Source organism: Argentina silus (assembly GCF_951799395.1).
Source record: "Argentina silus genome assembly, chromosome: 3".
NCBI lineage: Eukaryota > Metazoa > Chordata > Actinopteri > Argentiniformes > Argentinidae > Argentina > Argentina silus.
This window is the reverse complement of record NC_139657.1, coordinates 23,104,733-23,132,461: the sequence shown is the minus strand read 5'-3', so window position 1 is coordinate 23,132,461 and position 27,729 is coordinate 23,104,733. Positions and strand designations below refer to the sequence as shown.

General features: G+C 43.5%; 1 protein-coding gene across 2 annotated transcripts; it reads right to left on the bottom strand.

Moving 5' to 3' along the window:
- Positions 1 to 147: 147 nt before the first annotated feature.
- On the bottom strand, positions 148 to 27,691 carry spg11 (SPG11 vesicle trafficking associated, spatacsin). Of its 2 annotated transcripts, none has more exons than XM_083666084.1 (40): positions 27,376 to 27,691; positions 27,055 to 27,242; positions 26,681 to 26,908; positions 26,178 to 26,376; positions 25,455 to 25,592; positions 24,850 to 25,232; positions 23,550 to 23,695; positions 22,202 to 22,334; positions 21,285 to 21,440; positions 20,691 to 20,872; positions 19,763 to 19,939; positions 18,017 to 18,088; positions 17,688 to 17,815; positions 17,211 to 17,386; positions 16,706 to 16,916; positions 16,255 to 16,458; positions 15,904 to 16,010; positions 15,442 to 15,587; positions 13,496 to 13,666; positions 11,436 to 11,502; positions 11,046 to 11,211; positions 10,467 to 10,675; positions 10,111 to 10,219; positions 9,829 to 9,988; positions 9,168 to 9,461; positions 8,814 to 9,014; positions 8,016 to 8,123; positions 6,891 to 7,056; positions 6,299 to 6,513; positions 5,399 to 6,137; positions 4,674 to 4,810; positions 4,212 to 4,416; positions 3,816 to 3,953; positions 3,555 to 3,688; positions 3,196 to 3,303; positions 2,687 to 2,855; positions 2,379 to 2,455; positions 2,083 to 2,238; positions 1,812 to 1,963; positions 148 to 1,098 (listed from the first exon to the last, which is right to left on the bottom strand). In XM_083666084.1, exons 1-40 carry the CDS (start codon positions 27,597 to 27,599, stop codon positions 918 to 920), a joined length of 7,260 nt encoding a protein of 2,419 aa, XP_083522210.1. In that variant the 5' UTR covers positions 27,600 to 27,691; the 3' UTR covers positions 148 to 917. The 2 variants fall into 2 exon arrangements, with proteins under 2 accessions (XP_083522210.1, XP_083522211.1); XM_083666085.1 differs by having other exon boundaries at positions 3,816 to 3,950.
- Between the last annotated feature and the right edge of the window lie 38 nt (positions 27,692 to 27,729).

Here is a 27,729-nt window from a genome sequence, read left to right as displayed (position 1 = left end):
TGGAACTGAAGTTTATTGAGCCACTTAACTCAGAGTGCAAGAAGTTCATAATTAAATATGTAACAAATATGAGTTATGTTAAAATATATTTCACATTTCAAAGTGCATTTCAATACACTTCACCAAGACTGATCAGATTAAGGCATTCTGGAGGCATTTGTAGTCAGTGTTGGCCATATATTTCAATCTCAATGGTAATACTGTAGTAACACAAGTGACATCTCGTGGCAGTGGGTAGTAGTGCAACAACATCTCATGTGAAAGCTGCAATTATTAATCAAACTGGACAAGGTCATTTCCCAACGTAACAGGATTTGTCATAGCGGCATATTGATTCAAGCAGTTAATCAAACCCTTGTTGTAGCCAAGAGTATCTGCAGAAGACACTATGTTTATTCATGAGGGTATTTGCATCAGGAATGGACCCCAAAGGCTGAAACTGTGGGGGAATGAATTTAACCCCAAATCACTGGTAGATTATACAAGGCTTTGTGGATGTGGCCGAACAGGTTGATGTCTAAACCTCCCACAGGCCCTGTTCTCACCTGGTGTGTACCCAGTTATGGCATACTGTATTCTAATGTTTTGTAAGGGCATGCAACAGTGTCAGACAGAATAATGTGCATAAACCACAACAACCCAGCTGATTGGCTAACAGCACAACAACATTAATCAGAGCACAGTCTGTGGGTAATCTCTCAGGATTATAACAAATTGCGATGACAGGAGATTGTAGTTTCAATCAATATACAACATTTATTCTGTTAGTGAATTTTTGTGGAGAAAATAAACATTATTTCAGGAAACTTTTAATCTCTATAGTATAATATACAAGATATTTTTTTAATTGTTTTTACGAATACTGTAGACATTTCAAGTGAAATTGGGGGCATTTGAGGGACACAGTGACTTTTGAATCAGCTACCTAGTCTGTCATTTAGGTAACTACTCGTTTTGGAGTCCTGCAGTAGCATATTAGCCACGTCGAAAAACTTGTGCTTGTATGCTAGCTTGTAGTAGGTGTAGACATCTTCACAGTGCTGCAGCAGTCTCTTCAGGTTCTGACCGGCGCTGCTTGGAGGCTTGTTGTGTGTCAATCTGAAGATGAGACGAGACAAATAAATAACTTCAAACAAGGAGAAGAAGAAAAAGTGGTCGGGTAACAACATACAATCGAAGTCAGAAGTTTACATACACCTTAGCCAAATACATTTAAACTCAGTTTCTCACAATTCCTGACATTTAATCCTAGTAACCATTCCCTGTCTTAGGTCAGTTAGGATCCCTATTATATTTTAAGAATGTGAAATGTCAGAATAATAGTATTGAGAATTATTTCTTTCAGCTTTTATTTCTTTCATCACATTCCCAGTGGGTCAGAAGTTTACATACACTTAGTTAGTATTTGGTAACATTGCCTTTAAATTGTTTAACTTGGGTCAAATGTTTTGGGTAGCCTTCCACAAGCTTCCCACAATAAGTTGGTGGAATTTTGGCCCATTCCTCCTGACAGAACTTGTGTAACTGAGTCAGATTTGTAGGCCTACTTGCTCGCACACGCTTTTTCAGTTCTGCCCACAAATTTGTGCCAAAACTATAGTTTATTAACATGAAATTTGTGGAGTGGTTAAAAAATGAGTTTTAATGACTTCAACCCAAGTGTATGTAAACTTCCAACTTCAACTGTATATCATAGAACATATTCAAAATATGAGCTAAAGTCCAGCTTTTAAGAAATATATCTGCTCTAGTTGGACATTATGTACTTTTTGGTTGATAGCAGCAATATAAATCAAAGAGTTGTGACTAACTTTTTTGATATGTCCTCAAACAGGCTGGCTGGGAGTGGTCTGTGAAGTCTGAACTCCTCCAGGTAGGCAAAGTCTCCATTGAGGATGACCTTCTGGTACAGCACCTCTGCCCAGTCTGGACTGTAGTCATAGGCCTCGGACAACACAAACGACTACAGAGGGAGGAAACAACAGACAATCAGACAGCGCTGTGGGGTACAAAATGATGCTGAATATCCAGGTATTACTCGCACAATTCTTTGATTTTGTTAACCTCTGTTAGTGCTGGTACCTGGTAACAGCGGGGCAGAGCCACTATAGCGTTAAGGATCTCTGATGTGCGCAGGTTGATGACACGCTGGTCTTGTCCATGGTTCAGAAAGTGGAGCTGAAGCGTGACTAGCTTGGCCATTTTCACACAGCGTGCAGCCTGGCGTACACACGAGTCCTGAGGAGACATCAGAGACAGACAGACAGACACAGACAGACAGACGCACACACAGACACACACACATTATATTTCCATTGCAAGGCTATTACTCGAGTTCAATTAAGTAACATTAAACAGAGGTAGGGGGGTAACAGTACCTTAGAATAGCTCTCTGAAGCATCCTTCAGGAGAGTAAGGACCTTTATCAAGGCACTCTTGAGTTCAGGGGTCACTGCTGTTTTGGGAAAACATGAACCAAGTAAAACCAAGGGATCACCTTCAACTTCTGTCAAAGTTAAAGCCACACAAAAAACTTCACAAAGAGCTATTTTAAGCATCAGTCTTCTATACAACACGAGGGATACTAAAATATTGAAGAGCATGTACTTTGACTCTGCAACCTGTTCTCCACTAAAGTCCTTAATTTGCAAACATCAACATCACATGAGTCTGCCTCATAGCTCACCCCATGGCTGGGACTCGATAAGTTTGAGCTGGATGCGAGCTGCTCCCTCGTGGTTCTCTCCTATCTCTCTGCACATGCTGAAGCACAGGGCCACCATGTTGTATTTCTCACTGTCACCGGGCAGACAGCGCTTGATGTAGTCCAGAAGGGCTGTCTTCAGCCGGGAGTTCTGACACACACACACACACAGACACAGACACTCAAAAATATGTATACACACAAGCACATAAACAAACACTTACTGTCCTCAGTCTGGTGGTCTGTGACACTTTCTGAACACACATCTACAGCTGCAGCATGCTCTTAAAAGACAAGGAGGTACACAAACCTCCTGTGATAGCTACCCCCCATCTGCACTGAAATACATCAATAGAAACACTTCTCTCCCTCTCTGGCAGGAATATTGTATCTCTGTTCTAGCCGTGTGTGTGTCCTATCTGAGCCTGTTTCAAGTGAGGATGCTCTGTGAATGCTTGTTGTCCGGTGAGATATCTTTGTGTGTCTCTTACCGACTCCACTTTTTTCCTGAGCAGCATCTCAAAGCGGTGGTTCTGGTTGAGCAGGTCAAAGATGTAGGTCATGTCATTGTATCTGCCAATGCCCGTTAGGAGTCGCACCTGAGGAGGACACAGGACACACACACACAAAATTGCATTGTTCTTGGTATACATGGCAGTGTCTTGTGGATTATGCAATGTACGGCAGATAAGTGAGACTACAGATATATTTGAACTAGTGTAACTGTAGCAAGTAAAGTGCCCTCCAAAGCCAGAAAAAAATAGTTATAAACAGTTATTGTATTAACACTTAAATCGTATTTAAAATGTTCTATTTAATTAGAGAATTAGTACCACAGTCCCAGACTCACCAGGAGGCCATAACGCTCACTGTGGGCCAGGTGTGTGTGGCTGAGGTGGCGGGCAGCCTGGAGCACCCTGACTATGCCCTCCATGTTACAGGTCAGACTGAAGCAGTCATGGGCCAGAATCAGCAGTTCCACCGCTACACAACAAGGGGGAAAGGAAAAAGAGCAAGTCAGTTGGCACAGGTACAGTAATAAACTGTAACACCTTGTTTGGCAGTAACATGACAGTGAGAGTTTAATTCTAGTATTGAGTGTGCATCTTACTGCAGCCCAGTTCTCCCAGTGGTACAGTGGGGATGTGGTCCAGTAGTTTGATGCCCACTAGATTGGGGTCACCACATAGCTTGGCCAGCTGCAGGAAGGCCTCCTTTCCATCTGCTACACTGAACATCTGCTTCTCTGCTGTGGATAATAACTTTTTATAACACTATAGAACTCATTTGTACACCTGTTTTTAAAATGTCTTTGACTGAAATATTGTTCTAAAATTGAACACTACATAAAAAATGTGTCATTTTATTGTGTTTAAAAAGATACTGTGACATGAATAGGTCTCAGTTGTGGTGTAATTTACCAATAATGTGAAGGGGGCAAATAGAAGATTCGTGGCAAGAGCAGCCATTTCAATCAATCATTCACTCAATCAAACAATCATCTTACCAGACTCTCGCTCCGGGGCTGAGGCCAGCAGGCCCTGGACCACTGCAGAGGAGACTAGCTGGGCTATGGTGTCTGGCTGCAGGCCCTGCACACTAATGAAAGCCTGGGCCTTCTTATAGCGCTCTGGCTGCTGAGATAGCAGCACCTTACACAGCACCGCCTGGGGTTCCTCAGCAGAGATCTCACTGTAGGAGCAATTCAGCTCCTATTGACCAGGGTCAAAAGGTCACCATTACCACCTCAGCATAATATAATAGTATGTGCAATGCAGTACAAATACAAAAAAGACATATATACATACAGAGCATTACATTACAGCAGCTCTGCTGTGCTACTGTTGTGTATCATTAAAACCCCACACAACAATGGCATACACATCCACACACATGAATAAGTTCACTTACATAAGAATATGCTCACTTTCTGTACAGTTTTGAGACCAGTTTTGTTATGGGGCAGTACCTTGGAGAGCTCGTGCAGGCTCAGGACCTGCTTGCAGTAGCTCTTCCCGTGGCGACACTCGTCAACCAGCATCTGGAGCTGTGTCACCACCTGGTCCTGCGGGGACGGTACCATCGACAGGCTCCTGAAACTGGACGCTGAAAAAGACAGATGGAGAGTTCAGAGAAAGGCAACGTCAATAATGCAGACAAACTGAAAGTGTTGAAGGAATTTAAGTTTAAGATTATTAGGGTTTATAGTGCATTTCACCAGGGTAACAAGACACTTTACATAATATAAAAACATACACATAAAATAAGGGTAAGTATGACAAAATAGAAATAGCTATGGAGAGATAATAACATTAAAAAAAATATATATAATAATAACAACATGGAAAAATAATAGTCTTTAATTGTGTTTTAAAAATGGACACAGAGGAGTGTCATTATGGGTGCAGTGGCCACTATGGATGTAATGAGGGCACTGTTTCTCCTTTTGCAACTGCTGTACATTACGTACATTAATTTTCCGAAGAGGCGCCCCTTTCAGGAACGCAAAACTAACCAATATAGACCTAATTGTAAAAGTGTGTAATAGCATGTAAAAGTGTGTAATATGGTATCAATGGATACATATGGATGCTGAATTTGAATAGGCCATAGGCTAAGTTACTGAGGTTAAGTTATTAACTACAGGTGTAGTTTGAGTGCAGCTAGGTGCTCTGAGGGTCAAAGGGGCCTTACAGCTGGGGAAGCTCCACTTGGGCAGACTTTCTGAGTTGAGCATGTCCTGTAGCCCATCCTGTACCTCCCCTGAGGCCAGGCCTCGGCAGTGCAGTACCACCCATACGTCCCGGTGGCAGAAGGAGAAGTAACGGCACACACGGCTGGCCACATGGATACATCCCTCGTCCAACAGCTGCCCCACTAGTGTGTCCAGGGCGTTCTTTTCCTCCACACCCAGGCCTGTCCCGGTCTTCTCCCCCTCCTCCTCGGGGGAGCTTGGCAGACCCTCCAGACTCAGGTACCTGGCCTCGTTGAGCACCATCATCTTGGAGAAGGAGAACTCCTTAACCAGAGCCTCGTAGGAGTTCTCCTCTGGGGCTGGGGTGGGCACCGGGAGGGCAAACATGCTCTCCTTCTCCATGGTGGTTAGCAGGACCTGCTGGTGTATACGGCTCATCCACAGCTGCTTCTCCAGGTCCTCCAGCCGGGCCAGGGGAGCCGGGGTGAGCTGGGACAGCCAGTGACCAGCCAGGCTGAGGAGGAGGCACCTCTCCTGGACACACAGCAGCTCGGTCTCAGCCACAGAGCCCTGGGGAGGCTCAGAGGCCACCGCCTGGGAGAGGAATAATTCTGAGGCAGCCTCAGCACCTGTGCTGTTAGTCCTGAATTGCTCATGGCATTTCCTCCAGAAGGCTACCCGAGTATCCCTTCTTCCCCACTGCCGCTTGGCCTTTAGGGCACTGAGGTCCTGAAGTAACTTTACCAAAAATAGAAAAGGAGGAAGTCAAGACACAATGTTCCCATCTTAAACACTCACCAGGAATGCAAACCAATCTACTTGACACAAATACAGCAGAACTACATATACAGACAAGGTGACAGTCCTGAGTTAGTGATAACAATGACCTATATGCTCACCTCATTGATGACCAGGCTGTCAATGGGCAGCCCTGCCAGCTCAGCCACTTGGCGAGCCTGGCTAAACAGACCACCGGACTGCAGCTGCTCCAGCATGTTCTGGCACTCCCCCTGCAGGACATCAGTCGAATAGCTCTCCAGCAGCTTAGGAGAGAGAGACACTGAGGTGTCCTGGAGAACCTCACTGAGAAGGCTGAGCTTCTTGAAGTCGGGGCCTACACACGCACAAACAAACACACATGCAAACACAAACACAAACACCACATGCCCACACACACACGCACCAAAAATACTGTTAATTGTATGTTTGACGCCTAAGACATGCAGAAGATAGTGATTTTAATGCATGGTGAAATAAACATTTGGCCTCCACACGTAAACATTACATGGCGGGTTCAGTGGTTATCATACTGTGAAATGTGTTTTTACAGCCGTCCTAACCGTTTCAGTCATATTACGCAACATTTTGTTCATAGTATCACAGACAGGAGAATAAATACAGCTTTGCTATGACAATCTAACCCTGTAAATGAAGCACTGTCAACAGGTGCTTCTGCCCAATATCTATCAGGTGGTTTTTACTGTGTCTCACCATTAGACTTGAGCAGACGCTCCATGTCTGCGAGCAGCAGCAGCAGTCTGCTCAGCTCGTACTGTGTGGAGCACTGCTGCATCATAGTCAACAGGAGGACTGAGGCGTGGCACTCCACCCACTGGAAAGGGATGCTTGCTGCTGCTGGGACACTGCTGTTTCTCAGCTGGGAGAGAAAGTGGAAGCAGCATAAAGAAAGTGGAGAGGAATGAATTATACTGTACATGTATAATGTCATAATTCATACACTTCTGGGAACTACACCTGTTTAACTTCTATGAAGTCCACAGAATACATCAAACTTTTATGTTTGAGGATTGTGCATGAAATATACCACCCTACTCAGTTAATTTCTTGAAAATAAATCATTACTCTAGTTAGGGTGGGTAGGGTGCTTCCCTTTTTTCCTGACAGAAAGAAGATCAAAGTGAACACTGTAAAAGAAACACATGTAGTTCAAAGTAAACTAGTAATTGAGAGGGTGGAAAGTGTGAGACTGTAATGGTCATCAAACAGTAAGAAAGGAAGACAGTCTGTATAACCATGTGAAACGGGCTGGAGACAATCTCAAAGCATACAAACCATTCAAGGCAACCTCAAGGCAAGAAGACAGACCCCCCAAAACACGGTTAAAGCGATGTCACTGCTCTGAAGTATGAGTGCTGGGCTCAGCAGAATGACACACTGGATAAATTGGCCTGGCCTTGTGCGAGTGACACCAGATTCATCCCTCATGACACCTCCAACCGGAGCAGCAAGGTCACACACACGGTGTCATAACTCCTCTCCACTGACAAGAATATATTTCCTTCCCATAACAAACCTGTCAGGCTTGACACACCCTACATATTTAATGGAAAGTCATCCACACAGACATAGATCATAAAAATCTCTTTAACAGCACAGAGCGTTACAGTACATGCACACGGGCCATTTCACTTTCATTAAATCCCTTGAATGGCTTTGAAGTCAAATTCCAAGTAGTCTAATCTCCAATGATTTGAATGTTTTCTAGGATGGGTATTGACTTTCAAAGCCCTTCAGACTCAGGCGATGCCTTTTTTCAGGCAGGTTAGACAAAGAGGAGAGCAATGGACCGGAGAGACTTAGGGACAAAAAGCTTACATTGATCAGGCATTTCTGGAACTCAAGGAGTTTCTTTTTGGCCTCCGGGTAGTTTTTGTAGTCGTAGCACAGCTCATACATGAGCAGCACATGGATCAGAGGAGAGTCCTGTCAAGGAGAGCGAGAGAGAGGAGAGAGAGAGAGTGAGTGAGAGTGAGTGAGTGAGAGAGAGAGAGAGAGAGAAAAGACTACCCAAAACTCATCCAGAGCTTGACATGATACATAATAAATGAGTCAGGCTGCTCTCCTATGATTTCTGTTGCACTCTGCAAAGCAGTTGAATTACGCCTTTTGAAGATGACTCATAGCATAAAATGGCCGGGAACATATCATTCAGGTTGCCTGTGGGGGAGATCTGATGCAGGTCAAACAATCATTCTAAAAGGCACATTGCAATAATGAGATGGCCTGGGGGAAGAAACGATACACCGAAATAATGAGTGTTGGAGAACTGAATAGGCCATGGTTTCCATGGATGAAATTAAATAATTCTCTGGGGAGCAAAGTTTCTACTGGTTTCATCAGTAAGTTCCATTATTTACAAGTTCCATTATTTACACTAGCATACTTCATAGGATTAATGTATGGGCCATGCATTCTATGTAGTATGCTAGTGTGGATATTGAAGCACATATGGATGTTCCATCTGTTGAGAGTCCCCTCTCACCCTATTGGCTTGAAGCCCTATTCACTGTACATTACCTTATTGAAATCATCACATACGGCTTTTATAATATTTTCCGGACACCTTTATCTCTTTCTGTTGTAATATTGGGCAATCAAGATGTATTGAATTACCCTCTGGAAGAGTTGGAAGCCTCGTATGAGAGGCCTAATCTTGCATTTCCTAAGCAGCGTCTTCCAAATGATTGACAGGTCGTGGAGGTTCCACTCGTGATGCCTGGGGCTCTCGTCCAGGTGGGTGGTGGCCTCCGTGGCGATGACCTTATCCACGGAGGTCAAGACCCAGACACAGAGGCACTGGAGCAAGTCCGCTTCCTGTCAATACAATTATGCACCACACCACACACCACACACACACGACAAAGCTGGCATCAAAATACTTTCAAAATATAGAAGCTAACCTATGAGTTCTAACAGGCCTTGTGCAAGTCTTCACAGACATAGCCCCATGTACACCTGTGCACCCACCTGGTGACAGGCAGCCAGGACAGTTAGAGTGGGGCAGTGCTGTCCCACGGCCTCCCCCAGCAAATGACTCCAGGGGCTTGGCTGCTCCTGGCTCTGCAGCAGCACCTGGAACAGCTCCCTGGGGGGCTCGGGGGCCTCCTCGCTGGGAGGACTCCCCATCCTACCCTGGGCCCCCGCCAGGTCCTCCTGGCCCCCCTCCTTCGTCCTCCACTGAGAGTACAGCTGTAGGCCCTGGAAGGCCAGGGTGAGGTGGGCCTGCAGAGCTGGGCCAAACTGGGCCGCCAGCACCCTCACCTGTCAATCACAAGGACAGAAAGACACAGGCAGATGAATATTTTAAAAATGCATTGGCTTTTGACAATTAATAGGCACTTTCATTGAATTCTATAAGTGGCTGTAGGCCTATATCTCTTGCAGAAATCACATTAACAAACCAAACCTATACTACTGCTCGCAGAACCAAGAGAGTAATTGAGAATCACTTAGTTTTGTCTCAGGAAATTCAATACTTACAGGGCGTTGATAAAGACAAAAGTGTGTCCAACTAACAATTGTGACTGAGTGGACAGAGCAGGGCAGAATGGAATCCTTCAGATACAGTATCTGGGGTGTGTGGGGTATAAATGTTTGTGATTTAGCGTCATTTGTGCTGGTGATGTACCTGCTGGGGTGGGTAGCTGTGCAGTTGGACAAAGAGCAGGAAGTGTAGCCACTGGCCGTCAGCAGCACAGACCCGTGGGTACACACTGCTCAGGGGAAGGGCGTGCAACTGGCAGAACTGCACTGGCAGTGCCCACTCCTGACCTGCCTCGTAAGATGACCTGTAGAGGGCATATCGATTTGAACACACTTTCTTCATACATAGACATTCACACAGAACATCTCAATGCATACACATAAACATTTGCATACAGTAGGAGTGTTTCCACTCGTTGTGGCTGACCTGCTGATGCCTTTCCTCTCTACGCTGTCCTTCACTGCAGCCTCTAAGTGAACCTGCAGATCATCCGCAGTCTCCCTCTCTGCCTCCACCAGCCTACTGCCTTTAGACGCTGAAAAAGAAAAATGATGTATATTGTACCAAATATAACATATACAATTTGTCTCTTTTCATTGGAGAATGTGAGTGCAAGTGTGTGTGATTGTACTGAAATGTATTTGTGTGTGTGTGTGTGTGTGTTCACGTTTGCATTTGCATGTGTGTGTACTGTATTGCTGTGTGTGTGTGTGTGTGTGTGTGTGTGTGTGTGTGTGTGTGTACACTGCATGCATGTGGCCAAGAGTGTCTGAAAGTTTTACCCAGTGAGTCTCTGTGGGAGGCTGTGACACTCTCTTCAGGGCTCTGACTCCAGTGTCTAAGGATCAGGCAGAGGGCTTTGAGGTCCACCCGCAGTTTGAGGCTACTCACACCCAGGAGCTCACAGAAACACACACACGCCGTTGCCACGGAGGGCACGCTGAAATGCCCCATAGCCAAGCTGTAGGCCTGCTCTGCTACATGGCTGAGCCTGAGACAGGGAGAAGTAATATCATAACCTATGTTATATTAGGACAATATGTACTATCTAGTACTATATATAATCATATTATACCCTAACCCTAACGCAAAATACATCCAACACACAAATAAGGCAAATATTCATCACTTTTAGCGCCATGAATTCAGAGTTACAGAGCAGTACAAAACTGCATAAAATTGTCAAATTAATTTGAACATTGATGCTCAGAACCTGCTCTATCCTGGTAAGTATGTTAAATTTCATTACTTCAACAAGTTTCTTGTATTTCCAATTCTTTGCAATGTCTCTCTTGCTATTTTCATGACCTCTGTTCCTTTGGTGTCAAAGCTTTCATTTCATGACAGAGCCTCATACTCACTGTGACTTCACTTCATTGGAGCTTGCCAACTGTTGGACAAGAAAGGTTCCGTAGGCGAACGAGGGTCGTCCGTGACGCAGGTAGTACAGGAAGTCCAGATTCTCGATGAGGGCGTACTTGTTGACAAGGTGAGGGCTGGAGAAATGTGGCAGCTCCGCTGAAGTTTCTATCGAGGACAAAACATGACGTATCGCATCACATTGCGACACACGGCAATAATGCCATCACAATCCAAAGACCTCACTTACACACACGTCTTTATTACTTCAACATTGTAATTGATGTCAGAGGGGGTCATTCATCAGACATCTTTTTTTTAAAGCGAGGACTTGTATTTTGTGATCAACAGAAAATGGGGACCTTGCCATGTTCTTTCAGTGATAGACCTACCGGTGGAGCTGAGGGTATTGGCAGACTGCCACCCAAACAGTCTAGATGGATCCAATGGATGCAAGGACTGAAACAGACCAAGAAAAGGTATCATCTCTCATATACCATATTCCATAACAAGCGGTGTTGCAATATTCAAACAAACAACAATTTTATGAAGAAGCGCATTGCTCAGCAACTTAGGTTAAAGTAGAGATTCTCAGCTTTTATTTGATGGTATTTGTGTACATATTGGTTTCACCATTTAAAAATATACCATTTTATACATAGTCCCCCTATTTCAGGCCACCATAAGTAATGGAATAGATTCATATAATGTCCAAATCAAGCAGATGAGATTAGTATTTGGTCGACAATCCTTTGCATGCAATAACTGCCTGAAGTCTGAGACCCACTGACCCCACCAGACTTTGGGTATATTCTCTGGTGATGCTCTGTCAGGTCTGTACTGCAGTCATCTTCAGTTGTTGTTTGTTTTGAGGTCTTTTTGCCTACAATCGTATCATCAGGAAATGTAATGCATGTTCGATTGCTGCAGCTTCATATTACTTGTCAGACAAAGAGAACTGATACTTCATACTGGCCGATAAAATATTCTAAAAGGAGGGGTTTGGAGAGTTCATGGGTGACATTTGAACATTGTTTTGGATTCCTCATGTCTTAATCATTGTCAGGTAGGACTTTGGTCCAAATCAGATTTGGGGGTTTGAATTCTATTAAATATTATAGGAATCTCACAAAATGAAAATGACCAATTTGGGTACAAATTTCTTAGGGATGAAACTATATTTCTACAAAATAATGATGCAGAAATACTATCTTATCAGTCTCTAACTACAGAACCCATTTCATAACAATTTGAGATGGTGGGTGTCATGGCTTGTTGGTTTGACATGGAATGACCCCATAGTAAGTTTTGACTCATTATTGAGTTGTAACAGTGGGAGTGGGAAGGAACTAAAAAGTTATAATTGGAAGTCTGGCTGCGGTCAACAGCTTGTATAGCCATGTTATCTGATATTTCTTCCAGGAAAGTAGAACATTCTGTTTTTCCACCTTGAAGATGACACTCTAACCAGGTAAGTCCATTACTCATTAGAGTGATTGCTCCCTGCTATCAGTAGCCTGAAGGGCAGCTTTCTAAGCACTAGCTGTTTAGCCTATAAGCAGTGGATAGCTAGCCCTCCTCTCTGTATGCTAATTTCCCTCTGCTGACTTTAGCATGCAGCTAGCATCCTCCCAAGTCCTTCCCTGAGGTTGATACACAGTCAGTGTGATTTACTTGTTCAACTCAACGATGAGATTGATCTTCCAAGTTCTTTAATTGGACTGGCCTAAGCAACATAATGGCAGTGACGGACAGCATAAAATAGTGTGTCGACATACTGTAGGCTAATCTGGAGCAGACACTGATGAGTTTCAAGGAGCTGCTAATACAAAAGTTGAACACCAAACTACTTGAGTGAGCCTATTCAGTGCGATGCTGTGAATGTTAAAAGACTATATGTGTGACTAAAGTATGTGTGTGATTCATTTGTAGCATCTATTTGTCTATCTATTCTTCTAGAAGCGCTACAACTAAAACCATGCGTTTACTGTTTTTAGATAGACAAGAATGATGCCAAGCATAGCACATCCCCACACAGAGCTTGTATACAGCTATTAAAAAAAGAGCCTTTTAATCAGATCCCTACCCAGTATCGGCCAATACTCAGTGTTCAGTACTCAGAATCGGTATCTGCATTGAAGAAGTGGTATCGGTGCGTCCTTAATCATTAGTGTGCTGTTGAGAGTCTGTGTGTTTCTCAGTATTCCGATCGTGAGAGCTTGTGGGCTTTGCATGCTCAGTGATGTGCCTCAAGAGTAGAATGATAATGTTTGTTCAGTACTGCTCTGTGAGTATCCTATATCGAGTCCCTGTTTGTTCAGTACAAATCCTGTATGTACATGTATGATGTTTATGACTGTAGCCTATATGCTGGTTTTACACATCAATTGAAGACACTCAACAAACATGGCTGAATGAGTACCATGGTATTCATGTAAACTCAGCGGTGTACCTGCATGAGGTGGTAGATGGATATGTCTGAGGTGGTGAGGGTGGTTCCACGGAGTCCGCTCAGAGGGAAGAGTGCGGCCCTGAGTTTGGGGTAGGGGCTCAGGGCCATCTTCAACAGCTGGGGATCCACCCTCCACACTGAGCTCCCAGCTCTCTCTCCCTGCCTCACCACCTACAAAACACCTCAAAAGGGTTAGGTATCTGCTAACATTTTAGCTGCATACAGTAGGTCAGTGTTTAATACAGCAGAGCATGGGTACCGCGACAGCAGTAGTGAGTCCATTTGCCTTTTTCTTGGGGGTATTACACCTTGGCAAAACAACCACCACGGGTCATCGGGACACACGCATTGAAGTTGTTAATACTGTGTTAGACGGAAGATCTCAGCATACTGATAACTATATTATTATATAACAAAATGATATGTACATAATGTGATTATAGATCTAATCCAAGTGAGTAATTTATCCTCACAGTAAACAGAGGTGTTTATTCTCACAGCAATCGTATTGCATTTGTCTCCTTTACCAATGTAGCCTAATTTGCAAGATTGGCTACTACATATCTCTAAATTAATTATGTATTGAAGAGGGGAGGGAGAGTGTCTGCAATTATAATCTTTGGTTTTTGGGAACCTTGCTGTTTTCGGGGTTGTATTGAGAAACGGTACCCTGCCATACTCAAGCGCCTGCCCATCTCGGCCAGAAAGCTAGATCCAACCCCTTGAGTCCTGCCGGATTCGGGTTAATCAAAGCTCTACTGCAAAATAAGACACCGCGCCCGTGGAGACAGTCAGGTGGCGAAATACACATGGAACAAAGTAATGTAAAATGCAGCCTATCGCATGAAATGTGTTTCTAATAGGCCACATTGTGTCCTGTTTAATTCATGGATTATAATAATAAACAATATAATTGTGCCACAAAGCCCAATGATTACGACCACATTTAATTTAATCTTGATTTTTAGAAACAGCAAAGAAAAGGCTACAAATCATTACCAAGACACTCATGAGTTCTAGACCAAGGAGAAAGGGACCGAGGGAAGGGGGTTCCATGCTACAGTAATGGAGAACAGCTAGGCTATATCACTAGTAAATCTAGACTTTTTGTGAAAACATGGAACCAATCAAAACACTTTGTGAGCTATAACGAAAACTGCCAAAGAATGTAAATCTCTTAATATTCTATGTAATTTCAAACCCCCCAAATTCCCTCTATGGAATGAGTCTGTAATATGCAGTGATCTCTCCTACAACGTGGGGCGGAAGGTGTGATTCAGTTTCTGAGCGAATATATCATCTTCTTTAGGCATCTCTTCTGAGATATTCAGAAGAGATGATGACAAGAGATTCAAGTTAGATTCAGTTTAAAAGTGCATTATCCACAACAGTGTGGTTGGCTAACAAATCCACATCCTGGGTTTCCTCTTGCTTCACCCCACCCAAATGGGCTAAGTAGTGAAAACCTGAAGCGAGTGGTTAGACTGTTCACACGCCATTGCTAACAAATGTGTGGGGTTAAGGTTAAGGTTAAGGTGAAGGGGGAATTCAAAGTTGCAAAACACATTTTGCGCACTTCATTGGCATCTCTGTCACAGCCATGAAGTAAAGGCAAGGGAGAGAAAAAAATATATATCTGTCCAGCCTGTTTACTATCTACTCTCAATCCCACTGAAACCCCAAATCTCGCATGACAATTCTTAACTTTATTCTGCAATACCATAGGTTGCATTATCAAAGCCAACTTGCGCTTATTCATGTCAAAGTTTCCTCTGCTTCTCCGCACTGTCGCATGTTGCGCATATGAGAGAATGCGTGATGACCACAACAAACAGTCTGAGAGGAGATAAGAAACTATTAAGAAACTATTGACTATTAAGGATTCCAACCTATTAAAAGGACAGAACCATAACCATTGAGAGAGACAAGAGAGAGGATGTGCAGACCTGGTCAATGCCACCAGGGGCAAACATGATGGTGGCGAGGGCCAAGAGGCTGTGCCCCTCCAGGAGCATGCTGCTGACTGAGGCCTGGCTGCCAGGGATCAGCACCTGGGCACTGGTCAGACTGGCCTGGAACACACGCTCTGGGTCTGTGGAACATGGAGGGACACTCAACATACGCAGAGGGTCAAGGAGAGGGATGGAGCATTTAGAGCACAGGAGAGCTATGTTTTGGCTACTGCATGTCTTCGTTAGGCTTGATCAACAATGGTTGAAATTTAGCTATAATTTAACTAAAAATAACAGTTTGCGAATATTCTGCTTTCTTTTAATGCTGCATGTTGTTTTACACACCGTGCACCTGGGAGTCCTATTAGATTTGCGTATTAAACGACATAAAAGCACACAGATAAACATTAATTATGATCATATCTACTGTGTGAATGGATAGAAAAACTGCCATACCTGTAAGGTCTCTGGTAATCTCCTGCATTTTCACCAGCATTTCAAACCACAGATAATTTTCATATAAACTCTTATCAGCCAGAGCAAGGCAATTCCTTGGGGTTAGCCTGATAAGGAGAGAGAAAACATCACAAATATAAACAATATGAGTTATTGATGTGAATTAACATCTTAGCTACACATTCAACCATTTAAATTCCAGTTGAGAAAGAGTTGTTTTGAAAAAATAAGTCAAACTCCTATTAGTCAAACTGGATTAGTCAAACTCCTAAAAGGCGAGAACCAGTCTTCACCTAAGTAGCCATGAAATGTTGATTTTCTAATTCCCCACCCTTAGTGTCTCTTCCTCACCTGTAGTGCTCAAGGTAGCTGTAGAGTAGGTAGCGCAGGCCGTTGTCCAGGCAGTGGTGGATGAAGCGGGTGTGGAAGTCATGGCCCTGGGGGGAGCGGTACTGGGGCACGGTGGGGCTTGCCTGCATCACCCCTCCGGCCTGGCCCAGCCTCCACAGCAGCTGCTCAAAGTCAGACATCTCTGCCTGGATGAACACCCCTCTCCTGGGGGGGGAGAAGTTGGGGGTAATGTTAGAGACTAGCTAGCTAGCACCATAGTGACTCAGCAAAATGTGAAGCCTGATGTGGAAAGTGGCAACTCTCCTCCAAGAACTTTAGGTGTGAGTTGCCCCTTAATAGCTAATCCAGGGTCACTTTGGCTTCTATTGTTAAATGTAGGGTTTGTATAGAAATAGCTGATTCCAGATCAACATTTAGAGATAGCAACTTTCTTCTTTGAGCCTTAGTGTACCTGGCGAGCATGTGCAAGATGTGGTCCCTCATGTAGGCGCTGCACTGGGTGTTGTCGTTAACGGCGTCTGCGGTGAGTGCCGGCCACTGGGGTGCGCTGGAGGGGTCTCCGTTTTGGGCGGCCAGGCTCTCGATCCACTGGGAGACTCTCCGCTTGTCGTGGAGGGAGGTGAGGTACGTCCACAGCACCGTAGAGTCACAGGAACTCACAGCTGACATTCAAACGCAAACAAGATCAAAATCTCTATCAACAAAAACACATTGCTCTGAAGGAGGAACAGAAACCCTTCAGCGATTTTGACCACTGAAGACTAGTTCATACACTTTATTTATGAACAATTACTATTCACTTACTTTTTCATTGAAACCTGTTGAAATGTCCGACAATAACACTACAATTGATGCAGTAGAGGAAAAAAATAAACACCGCTCATAGTGGTGCATCATCTCCTTTTTACCCATCAACATTTTGAGAACTGCTTGTGTGATCTTAGAGTGAGTCCTACCTGAGTCCTGCAGACGGGACAGTAGAATGGCTCTCTGGGTGTTGTGGTCCCAGTGCCTGACCCAGTCCAGACGCAGAGAGCTCCACAGAGTGTGTTCAGGCTGGGAACCTCTTTCACACACCAGCTCCTCCAACAGACTCTTAGATGCTGAGTCCGTCTGAGCCATCTGAACAACCCTGAGAGGAAGTAGACAGTATGTGTGGATGAGAAACAAACACAAAACAGGAAGTGCACTGAAATAGAGGGTGATAAAAGATAAATTATAGAACATAATTTTTTTTTACTACTACAACATGGTAAAATGAGCTGTTATGTGTATCATTGTGAAGCTACTGTATGAAGGAGAGAAAAAACAACTATACATGGGAGTTTCCCAAAAGATTCATAGCACTAACAGGAATGATGATCTTTGTGCTACAAAGCGAAATTGTGAGGAGTACTTAAATTAAAGAGCAACTGGTCAGTATAATCTCTCACCTTTGTCTGACCACAGGCTCAGTGCACTGTGTAGCAGGTACAGAAAACAAACGTTCAATCTGTTTGATGAACGCTACTCTCTGCACCTCTTCATCTGACAAATAGCTCTGCTTCGACAGCTCCTCTACCTGCACGGTAATTGGAAAAATCCAAAATCTTAATTAAACTGCGTAATTAAATTTTGCACTTTTATGTCAAAAAAAGTAATGAGTTCAGCGACAGAAGCACTGATAAAGGACAGGTTTCTTGGTAACAAAAACAAAGCCGATACTAGGTAGGGAGTGCGCAAACATAATTACATTTCGGTCCATACCAAATGTCAGTCTTACCACAAAGTCCCTGAGGTCCTGGTCGTCTGTGTAGAGACATATGCTGTGCAGTTGCTTCTTCACATTGAAACCCTGCAAACAAATACACTGGCATTTCAGTCTTTGAACACAGTAGGGGCCTTTATCATCTCTGTCCTTGGTCATGCAGTTTCTGTTTATTAACATAGCGAACAAAACTAACAAGAAGACTCCTGTCTATTTTGAGTACATACGGAATGCCTACTTAGCCATGGAGCAAACTGTAACATTCCTGGTTAGTCATGGGGTGTGAAGAGCTTCCAACACCCCTGTATTCCATTCCATGCATTACAATGAGCCCACCCTCCGACTTCTACCTCCACCAGCCTCTCCTGGCATACATTTATATGTTGTAGGTGGATTTGATGGAGACAGTCATTTAGTCATGTGCTTGTGTGTGTGGAAACCTAACCCTAACTTTTGACCACTATCTTACTATTTACATGTGTTTACTGTACATGTGGCTGATACAATGACAATGCTGTTTGATCTTCCAATGTGAATGGTGATCAATGCCTGCCTCTCTCAGCCCAGAGCACTTAATTACAGTTGGATGGGCATGCTTGGTTGACATCCTGAGGATATTGCGCGTCATCTGTTGATAATACTGTTTGTAAATTTCATACCATTGTAATGTATACAGTTGGCCAAAAGGCCTCCCCGGTTTGATGCTGGTCTCTGATGTTGATTATTGGGAAATGTATATAAGGAGAAAACAGAGATGCATTTGTGGACTTTTGGTTTAGGCCTGAGTGCACCAACTCCTGTGTGTCCCTATGAGTCGTATAGCCTAAGATTTATGTAAGTCTGTGAATAAGAGAATATTGCTAAACAAAAAATGCAACATAGGCCCAAGTTGTTGAACTGGGAAACTGAAGTCATTTTCATAGCTTATTTTTTAAATGTATACATTTTTTAAATTATTTTTAATACCCAGACACTAAGCCCACCAAGCGGCCCCGAGTGACAGGAGACATTCTCTGTTTTATTTACTGCATGTGCACAAGCTGATACTAGGGGTCTATTCAATTAAAATAAAATAAAATCAAGGTAGTATTCTGTCATATGCTTTGCAGACACTGTTGAATTACAGTGCCCTCTGTAAGTAGTGGAAAGAGGAAGCATTTTAAACACAATGATTCCCCTTTCCAATACTTATGGAGGGCACTGTATGATTTAAAAAGCTGTTTTTAGCTACATAAGACAAGTCTCTGCATTGCTAATGTTGCTAACAGTTGGTGCACAACGCACACACATACATTACACACACACACACACACACACACACACACACACACAGACACAGACACAGACACAGACACACATTTCTGAAAATGTATTGTGTTGCAGGGTAGAACAGCATCACAAATGTGTACTCTTCATAACATATAATTACATTTTTTCTATGCTTTTTCCATATTGCCTTAATAATTAATTACATTTTTATCATTTCAATGCAATTTCCATATTGCCTTATTCCGTTTTTATGTCTGAATTCCGTGATTCCCTCCGCATTGCAGAAATTATAGGGCCCTATGAATAGAATACTTGAGGCAGACAATTCTAATCAAGGACTTTTTGTAATCAAGTTATTCGAGGAATCGTTTCAACCCTAATGTAAGGAGAAATACTGTTGAATGTTGTCAAACCATGTCCTAAGGAAGTCTATCCCCATATTGTCTAACAGCAATAATGTAACGTCTCCCTGTGCCGCTGTGTTACTCTCACCATGTTCCTGAGTAGTGCTGTGGCTTGCCCCAGGTCTCTGTGTGTGAGGCAGGTGAAGGCCAGGCGGAGACCGGTGCTCCTTAGCTTCTCCAGCTGCTGCTCTGGCTTGCTCTGGCTCCGCAGGTAAGCCTGGGCCCGGGGAATCTGATTGGTCAGGACTGCCTGCTGCACCACCTCCTGAGACATACACATACAGAATGAGCATTCATTGATCAGAAAACAAATACATCTGGTTTGATCACAAAGTGGGTACTATAGAAGGGAATGGAATATATACTTCTGAAAATGTACAGTTTCAATACATACCATACTAGTCTCAGAACTGTAGTGCACTGTTCTTGTTACTGTAGGTAAATTATGTAGCTCAATGTTCAAGGCAATAATGGCTAATTTAATTTGATAAATCTGATAAATAAATTCCTTATTTGTCACCTTGCAATTTTTAGATGGTCAGAGATTTTCTAAACATTTCCACACAGGAAACCCAAAGTGTTACCAAAACAATGAGTGGGGGAGTAATAGGGCACTTTATAGAGAAGCACTAAGCATCGGTATCGGGCCGATATTGGCCTAAAATGCTGGATCAGGAATCTGAGATAAGGAATGTTATTTACCAATCCGATGCCATGACTTGACAAACACGCTTTCTAGCATCAGGGGCAAAATACATTAAGAGGCTGTATCTTCATACAAAAATATTGTCTATTTATTTGCTAGCCATATGCTAGCTTTAACTTCTTGTCCTTGTTCTGATACATATGAGTCAGATATTTGTTCCCTAAAATGTTTTGTCAACTAAAGCATTAGTATATTAATCTTATTGCTTAATTGATGGATCTGTACAACACTAATTATCATAATTATTGAGTTATCTGTATGATATTGCTGATGATGGTATGTCAACTAAGAAACCCTACGGTTGAGTTACCTCAGTCGTGAGGAAGCCCCAGTCCTCGTCCTTTTTCTCCACCTCAGATACAGGTGTGGGGGATGTGCCTGGGATGGAGGTGTCGCCCCCTGCTAGCCAGGGGAACCTCTTCATGAAGGTACGCAGGTCTGTGATGTACCTATCTAGGATCTCCACACACTGCTGCAGATTCTCATCAAGCACTGTGAAGAAATATTATATTAAAATTAGACAAAACCATTGAGTTATTGAAGCACCTGCTATCATAATCCAATGGACCATACAAACTAAGGTCTGGTCTACCTCTCCTCCTGACAGTGTCAGGCTTCACAATTTAATCATTCTAATACCAACTGGAAGGGATTTATAAGTTGGTACCAATAAAACCTTTGAAGGTTTATACATACTGTAACCAAAATATGCCACTAATCATACTACAGGCAAACTGTACCGAGTCAAGATGAGCTGTATAGTGCTGGAATTAAACGTGAAAAGAAAATATCAGAACCTCCATAGTACGGTTTGGGTCAGCCCTGTAGTGTGTAAAACCCCTATACAATACATTTCAACTGGGCCAGCCATATGATTGCTGGACTGGGGAGAGAGGTGTCTCACCCTCTGTGGAGGAGAGGATGACTCTGACTTGTGTGTTGAGGAAGGCCATGGTGATGCTGAGCAGCTGTTCTGAGAACTGTCTGCTCTGCGCCTCGGTGTGTGTGTCTCTGATGGCACAAAACAGCAGGTCCATAGCTGGGCTCAAGTCCTGGATATCTGAGAACAGAGATACACACTGACATTGGCATCAGTGGAGTAGGGTAATGAACGCGCGCACGCACGCGCGCACGCACGCACACACACACACACACACGGCCCTGATGGGACAAAGACATCATTCGAGGTAAGGTAATTTCCTTGGGGAGCTGTATCTATCTGACAACTCCTGAGAGGCACTGTACACTCTTTTCTTCCTGTTTGTCAGGCTCTCCCCAGAGGGCCAGATTAATGATGCCTAACGCCTACACTATCTACTGATCTCCCAAGCACGCTCCACGACTTTACCGAAACACCCAATACGGAGGCAAGATTAATATCACTTACACGTCAGTGCACTGCATGGTTATGGTATAGAATTTCTGATTAATTAGATCAGCATTAACTACTTTGAGCATACCCATACCATATTTATCATTACATTGTAAATACCTATTTAACTGCATCACTGCATGCTGTATCACTGTACTTTGCATTCAGTGGAAGTGCTGTAATTCGCTAATTTAATTCAAGCGAACTGAACTGGAACATGATACCACATGACGTTATTAGACATAGCTTAAAAATCTATATATATATATATATATATTTTAAAAGGTCCCTTTTGTGTGCCATGACATACAATTAAGGATGAATTGAATATGGAAATAAACTTTAATTGCACATTAAAAATTAAGCATGCAATGACGTGCATTTTTATTTCTGGACCCCTAAATCCTAGATAAGACTATAACAGAATACATGAAAAGAATGTTGCTCACTCTTCAGCTGGCTCTTGGTTGAGATAGCAGGTGACTGCTCAGCTAAACTGTACCCTGTCGGTGGACACAGAATATTCTCTTTGCTCTTCAGGAAGAAATCCACAGTGTCCAATTGATGGTTCTTCAATCCAGCCTAAAACACAAAGTCAAAAGGTATTAGAGGCCAACCAACTCCACCTAGTAACTCTGACATGCTTTACCCAGAGATGTCACACCAAAGCCTTGCAGAGGCTGCAGCAGGTAGTCCCAGACATACAAACATCTAAGGTAATATTGTCATGATGTCCTTTCATGGGTTGCGTAGTTATGGTTACGGTTGAGATAAGGGATTAGGATAGTGGAACACTATGGGCCATGTCTGAAGGCTCATGCTGCACACTACATACTATTCAAAGCCTACTGTTTAGTAAAAAGTATTCAGTAAGTGGTACATTTCAACATACTACTGTTATGGAAGATACATTGAAAGAACTGTTTGAAGAACATACACTTTCATATGACTGATACAACTTGTGTAAATACTGTGATTACATTTACTCCTTTATTACCACACCTCTAAAGTTCTATAGCCATTGTTCTGAGAAACACCGTATGATTACCATATGGATAGCTGTGGTTCCGGGGTGAGGGGTAGGAGAGAGAGAACAAAAGGACAGACACATCTTGCCGACAGGAAGGTGGATAAGTGTGAAATGTTGAACGCCGATTGATCAATAGGATATGGTAGGAAGTCTCCCCATTGTTCTTTCTCTCCCGCTACATCTCGTTCTTGAGAATCGCCTCTTTAGACTTGCACTAAACAGTCCCTCGGATTTACACTGGGCTGCTGTTAGGCTCTTGTCTCTTGTTTGCAAGCAATAATAAATACCGGACTCAGATATTGTGGCTACTCAGGACTTTATTTCTTGAATCTCATCTCTGAAGAGCTAAAGTACAGAGTGGTAAATCCTAGACTTCCACCACACTACACCTCATTCATACTGACAAACCATCATCTGGAGCTCAACCATGTTGTTCATGGTATTTGGTTAAATTTCGCTACTGCCTGCCTCCCTTACCTGCTCCATTGAATTCTGGGACTAAAATCAAAAGGACTTCCTGAATAGTGTGCAGTGAATTCATACTACATGGAAAGGAAAATCTAGTATGACATCCTGGTATTTTATACATACTCAATTTCGGTACATTTTGCATACTGCAAAACTTTCTAATCTTGCATACTGAAAATACCTACTAAATAGATTGCAGTGTGACCGTTCGGACATGGCCATGGACATCACTGTACATGGGACATGAGAGTACCTGCTACAGCCTGGGGTACTGTAGTTACAGGAGTGCTGCCCCCTACCTGCAGGGCGTGGATGGGGATGGAGCAGCGCCCCCATGCGTTGAGATGACACAGTGAGTCTACGGTGCCAGCACTGCCAAACACCATCAGTCTGTTGAGCAGCTCTTCCTGTGACAGAGCAAACAGCACCAGGGACAGGCCTGATGCTGAAACACAGATATGAGCTCTCAATGGCCATACAAAGCTATAACTGTTTGTATAACAAAAGCTTGAACACAAGGCAAACTCACAAAATCATATGCACATCCTATACAGCGCCAATCTCACTGTTGTTACTCACTGTTGAGACATTACTCAGTGACTAAACATGCAATTGCTATCAATGGCTGGCTGTCACACAGCCTCCGTAGGTATCTGTGTAGAACATGTCTTGTCACATCTCTCAGGCAAGTGTTCTACACACAGTCGTCAAGAATCTGTGCAAAGAAGAGCCTACAGCTACATGTTTTTGCAAAATCTGTTGCTGAGAAATCTATATTTAGTTTTTTAAGTATGTAGTACCAGTTATAGCTTTTACTTGTTGCTGTTAATTTAGTACACTTACCTCATAATTAGAAAAGTACATACCTAGACAAAAACCCTAGGCATGATCCCTAAGATTGAACACTAGGCATGAACCTTAGGCTTGGAGCCTAGCCATGCTTCTCAGGCAAGCACCCTCGGCAAGTATCCCAGGTATTAACATAGGAGCTAGCATATCCATTAGCTTAGGTTGGGTATTGAGGTTAGGCTTTGTGCTTAGATGCTAATTGGAATTTTGACCTTATCCACCCTCCATTGCTGCTAACACTGACATTTTGATTGGCTCTGAGTAGAAGTGATGTCTCCCCCTTTTTTGTTACTCGAGAAGAGGAAATTAGTTTTTCAACGACATTACTGAAGTGTTTTTATTTATTTTTTTAACTAGAATTCAGTTGTTCCACGTGGGGACCAGTAAAGATTGAGTTTTGAGCTGCTTATTAACTGGCTAGGAGTGTGGCAGTCACGTTACAGGTCTCTACCCCTCTTTGTCACACATTCTGCCTCGATCTTCTCAATACTTTCTGAACAAGGTGAAAAACTGAGTCAAGGCTATCATGCCCCCTATGGTGAATCCAATGTGTGCAACACTTCCATTAACAGAGAGTAAGACCATTCAAAGTAAAATGATTGACTCAAACTAAAATACAGGAGTGTTTTAACCACTCCAGAATAAGAGTTTCTTTCAGCGAGATTAATGAAAAAAAAGGTATGCCCTCCGGTGAATGTAATTAAAACAGGCTTATCTCCCATCTGTGTATGTGTTCAGTGGCTGACTCACTCTTCAGCAGCAGACTGAGCTGCTCCTCTGCTGAGCGCTGGACAGGCACAGTGGGTGAGGTGGGCTGGTGGTAGGACACACTCTGAGACTCCAAGTCCCAGAAGGCCACAGCCGTCTCACTGTTGCTGGGGGAGACAAAGGTCACCACAGCGGAGAACTCTGAGACAGAGAGCAGCACTGGGGTTGCTGTGTCCGGCACTGAGAACTGCATGACAGCCCCTCCTGAAGGCACTCTGCTCTGGGACAGCTTGGCAGCGGGTGTAGACCACTGGCACTCCATACAGGGGAAATCCTTGAACCAGAGGACCCCCACATGCTGATAGGGTGAGGGAGGGGGAGCCTTGGCCTTGTTGTACATGGCAGTCAACCGAGCTTCCCATGATCTGAAAATAAAGATGAAACATCAAGACAGGCTCACTGCTGTACTTATTGATAGTTGAATGAAGTTGTTATGGACAGCAATTTCACCCTGCCCTACTGTTGCAAATTCTTCATAAATCTAGCCCATGAATGAGAGATGTTGTACACTTGCTATCATAGCCTATTTTCTACTAAAGATAAAAGCCTGACTATCCAAGCAGCTGTTAGCGGTCAGTTCCACCTACCGGTCAGTGCTTAAGGAGGTGGCCAGCACCGTGTGGCTGTAGGCTGAGCTTGAGAGACTGTCCTGGTCACTAGGCTCCTGGGGCTTGAGAGGAGGAGGACTGGGGACCACACGACACAGCAAGCGCTCTGGGTGCTTCCTATTAGGGGGTATAGGAAAGAGGTACGCTTATCAGTCAGGGGGAATGGGGCTTACACTCATCATTGTGATTCGACCAGTTGCAGCAGGTATGTTGTCCAGACCTGGGCAAAATACACATTTGAAATATTTATAAATATTTAAGAGGAGTGCTCTTGAGGAGTGAGGAGTGCTCTTGCCTTATATCTGCACTTCTGAGATTATGCCGTTGCTTACCTTGTGCCTGACAAGTTAAATCTTGTTTCTAAAATATTTGAAACCATTTCAGATATTTACTTTGCCCAGTTCTGTTTTAGTCACTGTAACACTCTCAGGTAAAGTGATGGCTAGTTGTCACATGTCCCTCACTCCTTTGTTTTGAAGGTGGAAGTTTCAAGCTGTTTTAGGGATCAACCCTAACCTCTAAAGGTCTCACAGCTCAGGGAATCCCTGAATCACTGACTATAGACCCTATGACTTGGACATGCCTAAGATATGAATGTACCGGCTGCAGTGGAATATCATTAGAAATCACAAGATTTTGAGTAAAATTACTAAATGACAAGAACTCTCTCAGTAAGTTAGCAGACGTTCCTCCCTGAATTACCTGAAGTAGTGGTTGAGGTTAACCGCTAAGGCAGTGCTGGATTGAGTGACAGCCACGACAGTGCTGAAGTCAGGGGACACCTGGAAGAGACAGAAGGAGGACAGGCAGGGGGCCAGCTCGTCTTCCCCCAGTCCAGCAGTGTGATACACGGGAAGGTCTATGCTGGCCAGCTGCCTCCCCTCAGCACTGTCAAATACATCTGGAGCACTGAGTTAAAGACAGTCAACTATGCTGCTGAATGACAATCATGAATTGATAACATTATCATGAAGATACTGTGTTAGCATAATCATACAGTCACACTATTCATAAAAGATTTGAGAGCACTGGAGAAATATCAAATAGCTGGTGAAAATGATTTGTAGTACAGTACATGATTAAATGGCTAAGAGCACTCCTTAAAATTAGTCACTGTCTACCACCATAACAATGAATGTCCCCTGTGGAGCCAAACACTCGATCTATGTATAGTATTCCGTTTTTAATTCAGTATTAATGGATACATATGACTCCATTAGTGGTTAGTACAAATAGTGTGCCTCTGCACAGCTGGTAGTCAGCACATGTGGCCAGGGCCTCTGGGGGTAGAGTGATGCTGCAGCAGGACAGGGTCTCCAGTTCAGCCACCCCCTGATCCAACAACAGCTGAACCAGAGTGCTTGAGTTTAGCAGGAGGAAGCATCTGCCATCCACAAAGGATAGCAGCTTCAAGGACACGAGCTCGGACACACCTGCAGAATACAATCAGTGAACTTTGGTACATAGGTGTCTTGTCAGGTGGATACCATAACACAGGAATTGTTGTCAAAAGACAGCTTGATCAGCCACAAGGGTGACTTGAAATTATTCTGAATCAAACATTCTTGGCTGTACTTACTCAGATCCTTCTCTTTGGCCAGCTGCACTAGGGTGTTTGCTGTGCACTCAGAGGCACAGGTAAAAGAGCCAGAGGCAATGTCCTCTGCTTCCACCTCATAGAGCTTCAACCCACACTCTGAGCCCACAGCCAACAGTCTAGGACTGCTACAGGGGGCACCGTGAGCTGTCACCTCCTCCCAGACAAAGCTGCAGACAACAGAACCAGTTAAAAACTGCATTAGGAGTTAGGACATTGTTGTATTAGAATCATTCACACATGCCACAGACGTGTATGCAAAATGCAGTTTGTTATAGATTCCTTTTCGTTTAGTTTACTCACTCGGAATAGGTGCCCTCAAGAGTTATCCTTAGTGCCTCACTCTCTGAGATATCGCCGACTGCCAGCCCACCGGTGTCACTCAAGCAACAGAGCAAGGAGCAGCCTTGAGCCATTTTGGCCTTTTCTGTACCCACAACATTTCTACTGATGTTGCTCTCGAGGGTGAGAGCAACCTCCAATGCACAGTTTTCCCGAGGTTCAGATCTGTTCAACATGTTTAACATGTCAAATGTGATACTAATTCCAAAGTTAAAATACGGATTTCATCTCATTTTTCTAAGTGCAATATAGTAGAGAGTGAGGGCAATACAAAGAACATTAGACAGCTTCCTAATTTGTGTAAACACTCCTCCA

Excerpts from the sequence above, each read along its gene's own strand:
- spg11 (XM_083666084.1), bottom strand. The coding sequence starts at position 27,599 with ATGTTAAACATGTTGAACAGATCTGAACCTCGGGAAAACTGTGCATTG. Across the intron at positions 18,089-19,762 it reads CAGCACTACTCAGGAACATG|GGTTTCAATGTGAAGAAGCA; the intron begins GTGAGAGTAACA and ends ATTTGTTTGCAG. Across the intron at positions 10,676-11,045 it reads TCCAATGAAGTGAAGTCACA|GCTCAGCCATGTAGCAGAGC; the intron begins GTGAGTATGAGG and ends TCCCTGTCTCAG.